We start from the raw sequence: 10717 nt of genomic DNA on the forward strand, positions 1-10717 counted from the left end.
AGAGATATATATAGAGAGAGAGAAAGAGAGATAGATAGAGAGAGAGATAGTGAGAGAGAGAGAAAGAGAGAGATAGTGAGAAAGAGAGAGAAAGAGAGAGATAGAGAGAGAGAAAGAGAGAGAGAGAAAGAGAGAGATAGAGAGAGAGAAAGAGAGAGAGAGAAAGAGAGAGATAGATAGAGAGAGAGATAGTGAGAGAGAGAGAGAAAGAGAGAGATAGAGAGAGATAGTGAGAAAGAGAGAGAAAGAGAGAGAGAGATAGAGAGAGAGAGATAGTGAGACAGAGAGATAGAGAGAGAGATAGTGAGGGAGAGAGAGAGAGAGATAGTGAGTGAGAGATAGAGAGAGAAAGAGAGAGAGATAGTGAGGGAGAGAGTGAGAGAGAGAGATAGAGAGAGAGAGAAGACGGATGGATGGAGAGAGAGAAAGGGATGGCAGGTTAAAGAGAGAGTGGGGAGGGAGGAACAGAGAGAGAGGGGGGGGATAGAAATGGGGAGAGGAATAGACAGAGATGGGGGAATAGAGGGAAGGGGGGGGGGGGGAGAGAGGAAGAGAAATAGAAATGGGAAGATGAATAGACAGAGAGGGGGGATGAGAGAGAGAGAGAGAGAGAGAGAGGGGGGGGGGGAGGCCTAACAGACGTCATAGACTACATGTTAAATGTTGCTGTTGGCGGGAACCCCTTGTAAACTGCTTGTGACCACTTTCAGTGGGCATTGCGTTATGTTAATGCTCAAGTTTATTGGTGTTTGTGTGTGTGTGTGTGTGTGTGTGTTTGTGTGTGTGTTTGTGTGTGTGTGAGTGTGTGTGAGTTGTTTGTTTTTGTTTTTGTGTGTTTGGTTGTTTTAAGTGTGCCAAAATATTGCGATAATCATTCACTAACTGGGACTGACCTACTTCTCTGATTGGCATGCACTCAGTATAGATAGTTCGAAGATGACGTCACTCAGGCCTTTGTTATTGTTTTTGCCATCCGCGTTTGTGAGTTGTTCTCACTAAACTGTATTAACAAGACTATAAAAGTTCATGGTTACACAGAGTTTGTGTGTTGGCCCGTTATACTTCCGGATGGCAATGTTGTGAACTTGGCCAAGCGCATTCTATCTATAGGGAACCGTCAATTATTTTTGACACACATCATTTTCATCCATACACATCAACAAACAAGGCTATGTCAACAGATGATAAATTATCTATTACTTCTTCATTATACTGCCTTTTTTTTATATAAAACAAAAAAATGACGGTAAAAACAATTAACCGGTTGATAACAACGCCTCTCGGACAATCGTCGTCATGTAAACAATGACAGTGATTGGTAGACACAGCAAACTACACAGGTTTTACTATCGATGGTATGTGTTTAAGTAAAATACTCACTGTTCTACACGCTTGATCAGTAGAATCAGCACAGAAAACTATGCGTAAACTTAAACGTTTTTAATATGATCGAGAAAACCATGTGATAACTAGTCACCCATTTTGTCTATATAAAAACGATAACAACGATCAGATGGAGGTCGAATTCGTTCACGTTATTGTTTATAAACAACCAACTATGTTTGTCCGAGCACGTGTGAAGGTTTGTCACAAATTCCATGTTTTGATTGGTGAAAAATATACTGGTTAATTAGAGTCCTGGAATCATTGCCGCCCAAGCTTTTTGTTCTCAAAGCAGGCTGATGGTGGAATACAATATGGTAAATTTATATAGATGCTATCATCTAGATATACAATGTTAAAGTTAAAAGTTTTGTCTTGTTGTGTCAAATGAGGTCTTTCAACCCTTGAACGACTATAGATAGTATGCGCTTGGCGAAGAAGCTCACAACATTGCCATCCGGAGGTATAACGGACCAACACACAAAACGGTGTGTATCCATGAACGTTTATAGTCGGGTTAATACAGTTCAGGGAGCATTACTCATACACGTGGATGGCAAAAACAATAACAAAGACCAGAGTGACGTCATCTTCGAACCATCTATAGATATCTATAGATAGTATGCGCTTGGCTAAGAATCACACAACATTGCCATCCTGAAGTATAACTGACCAACATTTAGCCATGAATTACTCAATCATGGATGGCAAAAAAAAAAAAAAAAAAGAAAAGAAAAAAAAGAAATAAGAAATACCCAAGTGATGTGAACTTCATTTTTGTTTAAAAGACAGAATAAAGTTGACGTCACTCATGTCTTTGTTATTATTTTTTTGCAATCCATTTTATGAGTAATTCTCACAAAATGTATTAACCCTCTCCTTACCACTTATTGGAAAATCGTCACATTTGTTACGATACAACCGTCACTTTTTTCATCCGGATGTCATTTCTTTTTGCTATAGCTATAAAAACTTGACATTCTGTAATAGAACTCATATTGTCGAACAATATTATGTATAGAAGGTACGTGTTGCTTTTCTGTTTGAGTAAGAAATGTCTGTTTTTGTGTTGCGTGGGTGTGAAGTTTTGGGAAAAATTCTGAAAGTGGCTGGTAAGGAGAGGGTTAACCAGGTTATAAACGTTCATGGTTACCAAAATTTTGTTTGTTGGTCTGTTATATTACCGGATGGCAATGTTCAGAGTTTTTTTTAGCCAAGTGAACTGTATCTATAAGGCGCATTCTCATAGTTTTAATGTGCTGAATCGACGTATGCCCGCTAGATCAATTGTATCAACAAACAAAACGGTGCGCAATCTTTAACGCTTATTGATGGTATGCGTTTAGGGAAAATACTCAACTGTTCTGCTCGTCAGATGAAGCATAGAAACACAAAAACTCTGTACAACTTTTAACGCTAATAGTCTGAGAGAATTTGACAGGTTCAAAAACTCTCAAATCTGGTCGAAGTCCCAGGTTTGAAAGTTTTTGCCAAGATGAGGGTCATTTAAATCCATCGAATTATTTGAAGGACGAGTTATCTGACAAAAATGGCAAATACGAGTTGTTGTTGTTTTTTGTTTTTTTTGTTTTTTTTTGTTTTTGTTTTTTTGTTTTTTTTTTTGGTTTTTTTTTTTCCGGAGTACGGTAGTTAACTTGTGAATGAGAAAAAGTCGGTATAAAAATATTTAGAAAGATTTGCGCCCGTTTTCATGAACGAAGACTAGATTTAGTTATTTTATAGTCTAGTAAATGGCTTTCTAGTCTTAAGCTCAAACGTAGCAGCTGACTAAAACAATCGGATTTCATCTAGTCTCTTGTAAGGAAGCTGACTAATTCGGCTATTTTGTGCGGGTAGCATCATCTCTCTAGTACACGAAGGCAGTTAAGATGCACCCGCCTTCATACTTACAACGCAAAAGATTTTCAGAGAGGAAATTAGCAACACACGTGATATTGACTGTCGACTGTTTTGACTGCAATGATGTCCATCGTCGACTGTCAATTCTATTTTTAGGCATACTTTCATTGTGAGCGATGTAAAAGGAGATTGAAACTCAAAGAAGTTGAACCCAAAAAAAAACAACAACAACAACAACAACAAAATAAGCAAACAAAAGAGAACGTGTGTTCTGATGAATCACATTAACTCAGTCAGTTGCAACGCCAACGTAATAAATTTTGTCTCCACTATATGCGCCGCTCTGAGCGGGTATCGGAACCTTGACCTTCCTATCCAAAAGCGAGAATCATACCACTAGGCTCAATCACAGAACAGGGAGGGGTACTGTTCTTCGACCACATAGCCTCACTATTAATTACATTTTCTAATTTCAACAAATTCTGGAGTGAACACATAGTTTTTTGTATTAAACATGATCACGAATTCAGATTCGTCAAAACAGCGAAAATTCGTGACAAATTTGTCCACTATTTTTATACTGTCACGCTCCCGAGAGCCGATCGTCTCAAGGTTGGATTTGCGAGCGACCGACCGTCCCGCCGCTTGTCGCCTAGGTATTTGGCCATAAACATTACGATTTCACTACGATTTGCTTCAGCCGTGCCTGTTCCCAGATCGTAACCGATAGAAAACGTCACGTGTATGGGGCCTCTTCGGTCATGGTCAGTGCAGCTGGGCCCGTCCTGGTATTCTCAAAGGATGTGCTCCATCGTCTGCTCCGGGCATCCACATGTACACAAGCTAGTCTCAGCCAGATCCCACTTTTTCTTGCTTCCAGCTGTGCTCCCGTTTTGGCCGTGCTTTGTTCGGTGTTACCCATTCACTCCTGGGGAGCTCAAAACCTCAGGGCAGTTCTTCTCTAGGATCTTCAAGGGCTTCAATTGGATTCAAAAGTCTGATGTCACGCCGCCCGGAAACGGCGGCCATCTTGGTTCTAAACAAAGAAAATCATTACTTTTTATTATTCATGCTGGCTAGAACATTTCATATGCCTTGTGATCAGAATGTGTAAAAGTCAAAACATGATCAAATTTATGGGTTTTTATTTCCTCTGGATACGCTTTTATGCTCGCCGGAGAAATATTTCATAAGGGCGTCCGCCATTGTTCCGATAGTTTAGAGTAAGCGTTACTAAGTTACCATGCGTCATTAGGAAGGAAGTGACGTTACGACTGTTGAAGAGTATTGCCTGGTTGTCTCACTCCCTCCATGTGGAACATTTGTATACAGCTGTATGATCAGGGTTGATGCTTTCTTCCGTCATGAAGCTCTATATCGACTTCAGTCTACTCGTCGTTGGGTTGTGGTCATGGGGGAGGTACCTCGGATCAATTTCCTGTTCATATTTCAGGGCTTTGGTAGCAGTGACTATTCGAATGTGGGGATGTGCAATGCCAGACAGCCGATGGAGGACTGAACTGCAGTCAGTTTCACGTGTTATGGGTACAATTCTGGGCTGGGCTGAGAGTATTTCCACTGCAACAATGAAGCCATAACAATTGTGACTGACGTATATTTATTTGAAGGTCTGATAACCCAAGTCATTATGGACCCACGGTTGTAATGGGAATACTCTCAAACCAACAAAAATATTGTTCGTTACAACAATGTTAAAACAAGCCAATAATTGCGTTTGGGTATCAGACCTGCAAATATGTACAAGTTGATTGGGACAACGGCATTGTCTTGGGTGGATATGACGTGTATAATAGAATTTTGGGTATAATCTTTAAAATTTGAGATCAATTCAATGCCTTGATATAATAGGGTAATCATGGTGGTCAACTTTTCAAGGAGCTAAAACGCGAGACCCTAACGCACATAGGAGAAAAAAAAACATGGAGCAACTCAAATGTCTTTGTCTTCGTCCTCACGTGTTCAATGTATGTGTTGTTTGACGCAAGCGTGTGTTCAATGTATGTGTTGTTTGACGCAAGCGTGTGTTCAATGTATGTGTTGTTTGATGCAAGCGTGTGTTCAATGTATGTGTTGTTTGATGCCAGCGTGTGTTCAATGTATGTGTTGTTTGATGCAAGCGAGGGTTTACAGCGTAAAACGTGTACCTTTGTGTAGAACATAGATGTTAAAATTGTCTCAACTATCGGGAGTCTCTGTGTTGTAATGAAAGCATGTCTGACACAATAGCGTCATGAACCCAAAATCAGAATGTTTGGACCATGGAGGAAATAAACAATGGTTTGGACCGCCGTGCACTCTCATATGCAGGTCTGACATCCGAACTCACTTAAGGGCCTAGTCTTAACATTGTTGTAATAGACAATATTTTGCCTCATTTTTTTTTTTTTTTTTTTTTTTTTTTTTTTTTTTTTTGTTTCTTTTTTTTTTAGTTTTTGTTTTTGAGAATTCCAATTAGACCTGTAAATGAGCCCTATAAAAATTGACTGAAACTCTTTGACAAACTGAAGATTCAATTTTTTTTTTAAATAAGGGCATCATTGGAGAGGAGAGTGATAAATACAATACATTAAAATAGTGGGTGTTATTTCTTACTGGAAGTATGACTGCCATAATTTGATGTAGAAGGAATGCTAAATAAGCATGTCATTCATATAGGTAAAGATGACTTCATCAAAATCATATTCCTGCCTCTGGAATTTTTTTGACATAGTCAGAAAAATAATCACCATTATCATCTTTAACTTCTAGCCATGACCAATTGAATTTATTCCTTACATCTTTATCGATCCTCGACAAGTCTGAATTGCGATCCACGAACAGCTAAGCCATTGTGAGAACATTAGAATAATGTAGCAATGAGCAAACTTGATTTTCAATCAGTAAATGACAGGAAAAAAACTTAAATAAATATGACTTCTGGCCAATACACTGAATTATTAAGTAGAAGTGAATTATCAAGAAGAAACTCCGGCAGGCGTAGGTAGCGGAAAAATTCAAAGAATCGAAATGAAGGTAAATCGCCACAAAACAGCAAGTTGCTTGGGCTTGAGCAAAACAATGGCAGAAAACGTCCTGATTTGCACGGGAATTAATTAGGCTACTTACCATTGTTCCTTATAATCAGGTACTCAATCAGTGAAGAAACGGTCAACCAGTTTGTTTACAACGTGAAGCAATCGAAATGTGCTTGTAGCAATCTATCCTAACTTTCGATTTGAAGGTGTCTACATAACATTCGCAATTTACTTTATCATACTTTTGAGACTCGCCAGGTAAATGTGGTCAATTTTGGCTTAGATGAAACAGTGAAATTTATCGCTCGGTGGCTCAGTTAAAATTGGCTACAGTTGGGATCACGACGGGTTTGGAAAGTGAAAAGATAATTTAACGAAGGATGTGTGAAAATACCCAGGGATGTGTTCAGACACGCCTTTTATAAAACGCGTCGCTTAGTCTTGGCAATATATACATCGTTAATATAAAATGGTCCCCATGAGCTATGCGTAGCGCTGTGGAACACTCCTAATTACTTTACGGTCATTCGACTACGATTCGTGAATTCTTTTTTATTTAATTTCTTTCTTTCTTTCTTTCCTTTTTTTAAATATTTGAATTTGATAAATTGACTGATTTCAGTTAATTGACTGAGAATTTATTGGAATCCAATACAAAAAAGAGCAGCCCATAAGAAATTGGGTTATCAGACCTGCAAATAAGTGCACGTCGGTTTTGGCTATTATATAAAATAATCTAGATTTGAGCCTTCCGGGTACCTTGTTTTTATTTTCTGGTCTAAAAACATCAACGAAAATAAATAAATAATCCTGGGATATAAAGGGGTCTTTTTTTTTCAGTTGCCAAATCAGGACAACACCTACATAAGCACCGTTATGAGGCAGTGCTTATCTAGACGTCTATAAATAACATCAACCACAGAAGCAACGGAAAACAAACAAACAAAAATATAAAATAACAATAAAAAATATATATACAAATCAAACAAACAAAACAACAAAAAACAAAAAAACACAAAGACGACATGCACTTATTTGCAGGTCTGATAATCGAATTCCTCGTGGGCTCATTGCATCGTGAACTGAGTAGTAAAGGTCATTATCGCTCATTGTAATGGAAACCTCAAAAATTACGCAAAATATTATCCATTACAACAATATGAAACATGTCCTATAAGTGGGTTATTCGGATGTCGGACTTGCATATATTATTATGTGCGGCTATGTAGTCTAGTGGTATGACACTCGCTTTCGGATCAGAGGGTCCTGAGTTCGAGCCTTTCTTTGCGCTTATTTGAGCCCTTGGAAAATACTCACATTCTCTCACCGTAATCAGGTATAAAATGCGTACCTGGCCATTAACAGCGTTGTCTCTGTCCGGAAAAAAAAATTGTAATATCGCCCGACAGGCGTCATGTCTCGTTCTACATGTTACGTGTTGCTGTGGTCAGGGGCCCTTTGTAAAGCGCTTTGAGCACATTTAGTGGATATTGCGCTATATAAAATCTCAAATACGCGTCGCACAAACCAAATCAAAAAGCCATACCAACGCAAGCAGTGAGCAGCATGAAGAATAACAGCAATCCTTGCTTCATCATTATAATGTCCATTGTGGAAATTCTTACACAGGAAGCAAACTACACAATATAAGCTACTTATTCTATTCTAAATTTCTAGAACCAATGGCAATCACAACTCTCTCCTCATCAGAATATGATTAGACCTATTATTATTATTATTATTATTATTATTATTATTATTATTATTATTATTATTATTATTATTATTATTATTATTAGCTCGCACGATTATGCTTAGCGAAAGAATTCACATTCACAACCTGAAATTTGTAACACGGTCGTGTCAGCAACACACCTCATTCAACTTTCAACTCGCTGCGAGCCATCATCATTCACCGCACCGCTCAAAATTTATAACACGGCGTGCCCCTGTTTGCTCACATAACCTACTTTTCGCTCGAGATCTCCATTGAGACCGTGTCTATTTCCCATACGGCAAAATGTGTTATTTTTAAAACAAAACAAACAAGACCTGCTACACAGTAAATGGGGAAAGCGAAACGTAGGCGTCCCAAGGTAGAATGTCGTATCTGGCAAATTGTTTGTTTTCATAGTAATATTCAAAACAACAGGGAAGATTAGTCGTGGGAGACCTTCCATAAGCTACTACGTCCTAAGTCTTCTTCCGATTTGTATTTTCACCGGTGATCTTTTGTCATGTGTTTATTTATTCAATTTGTCATCATATAGAAGCATTTTAAAGTCTATAGTACAAACTTTTATATATAAGTCAAAGTTAGTCGTGACATCACGCCTTCTACTATTCCGGTTCTAAAATCATTAGAAGTATTACGAGGGCTAATGTTGAATACATTACGTTTTAAGTAAGTGCAGCTGAACAGACAGATTCTAAGGATAACGGGACGGAAAAGAGGGAAGTTGGATGGTCTTTATTGACTTCTAACATAGATAGTATGCGCTTGGCTAAGAAGCTCACAACATTGCCATCTGGAAATACAACGGACCAACACACAAAACTGTGTGTAACTTTAAACGGTTATAGTGACGTCAACTTCATTCTATCTATATATATATATTATTTTAACTTGAAAATAAGATATCATCTTTCTGACACCAGCAACAGTCATGACGTCACTTCCCTCGTAAGGATGCATAGTAACTTAGTAACTGGCTCTAAACTATCGGAACAATGGCGGACGCCCTCATGAAATATTTCTCCGACGAGCATACAAGTGTGTCCAGAGGAGAAAAACATTATAAATATGATCATGTTTATACTTTCATACATTCTGATCACATGACATATGAAAAGTTCTAGCCAGCATGGATAATAAAAAGTACCAATTTTCATTGTTTAGAATCACGATGGCCGCCGTTGCCGGGTGACGTAACATCCGACTATTGAATCCAATTGGCATTTTAGTGGAAGAGAACATAAAAACGCCCCCTCGGACAATCGTCAAGATGTAAACAGTGGCAGTTAGATATACTGTGACGCTAAGTGGTTTAGCGCTACGCCAATCTACTCGTTATTATGCCTTTGTGCGGTTATGTGGGCTAGTGGTATGACACTCGCTTTCGGATCGGAAGGTCCTGAGTTCGAGCCTCTCGCTTGGCGCATATTTGAGACTTTGGAAAAGGCTCTTTACTCACATTCTCTCACCGTACTCAGGTGTAAAATGAGTACCTGGCCTTTAACAGCGTTGTCTTTGTCCCAACAAAAATTGTATTATCGCCTGACCCGCGTCATGTCTCTACATGTTAAATGTTGCTGTTGGCCAGGGACCCCTTGTAAAGCGCTTTGAGTACGTTTAGTGGATATTGCGCTATATAAAAGCTCAATTATTTATTTATTTTTTTTATCACGCTTCTAGTAAAAAAAAAAATGTAGTCCTTTACAGCCGTAAGGAGCATGGAGCCGGAGTTTATCCCGGATTCTATAACGTGAAACGGGCAGTGGCAATTTTTTGCTACCCTTTGAATAGAACGCTAGTCTATCAAAGTACTTTCAGCCAGATCTAACAGATCTAGCGACCCGTTTCCTTCTGGGTGAACAAGGGGCGGGGGGGGATTGGAATAAAATATCGACTTCACCCTGGATCGATCATGGTCCCTTTGCTTGTGAAGTGAGTGCTCTGCCAATTGAGCTATCGGGACCCTACCTACCCCCCCCTCCCCCACCCCCTCCTCCTTAGCTAGAGCTCAACTGTAAACCGGGATTACTTTTAAAACGGATTAACCAGTTAACGGAGGCCCTCTTGGGGGGGGAGGGGGGGGGGTAGGAGAGTGGTTCAGTTGGTAGAGCACACGCTAAGGGACCAAGAGTGCAGTCGACCCCGCCCCACCCTTCTATGTACACCCGCTGAGTCTGTTAGATATGGCACTACTATGTTTTGACCATCGACCCAAACAGCAAAGTCTGGTCCGCATTCTTGCACCGTCGCAAATCCGCTGGGTAGCATCGTCACAACACACCGTTCAACTAGATGCTCTGCCGTTTCGGGTTCTTGCCCACATCGGGTACAAGTAGGACAGGTGGAAAGTCCCCACTGATGAAGCGCACTTTTTGTTAGTCAGCTCCTCGACCGAAGCCGATTCGCAGCCACCCAATGTCTACTCTTACTGGTATCAAAGCCTGGCAACTTCTCACCAAGCTTAGAGGAGTGTAGGTCCCCGCCCCCACGAGGGATTGAATTCGTCCAAACCGACTTCCATCTCGTATATGCATCTCTGTCCGTAGATTTGGCGGAAAGTACTTTGCGATAGACTAGCTAGCGTCCTATCCAAGGGGTATAAAAAACAATGTGGAATTGAATGTAAGCTTCAATTTAATATACGAAAACAGATAAAATGGTCGTTTCGAATAAACATTCATCTTAATAACGCCACGACCACATT

At 39.6% G+C, this 10717-nt stretch overlaps 1 protein-coding gene across 2 annotated transcripts in view; it reads right to left on the reverse strand.

Moving 5' to 3' along the window:
* Positions 1 to 8147, reverse strand: part of LOC144959479 (uncharacterized) — a 32868-nt gene extending 24721 nt beyond the window's left edge. For both annotated transcript variants that reach the window (XR_013642631.1, XM_078892088.1), the window contains exon 1: positions 7825 to 8147. Coding sequence is in view for 1 of the 2 variants with exons in the window: in XM_078892088.1 (XP_078748214.1) it covers positions 7825 to 7888 (64 nt within the window). In the remaining variant the exon portion in view is untranslated. The remainder of the gene's footprint in view (positions 1 to 7824) is intronic.
* Positions 8148 to 10717: the final 2570 nt, after the last annotated feature.

The sequence above is a fragment of the Berghia stephanieae genome, chromosome 14, assembly GCF_034508935.2.
Source record: "Berghia stephanieae isolate SIO BIC M18660-M18661 chromosome 14, UCSD_Bste_1.3, whole genome shotgun sequence".
Taxonomy (NCBI): Eukaryota; Metazoa; Mollusca; class Gastropoda; order Nudibranchia; family Aeolidiidae; genus Berghia; species Berghia stephanieae.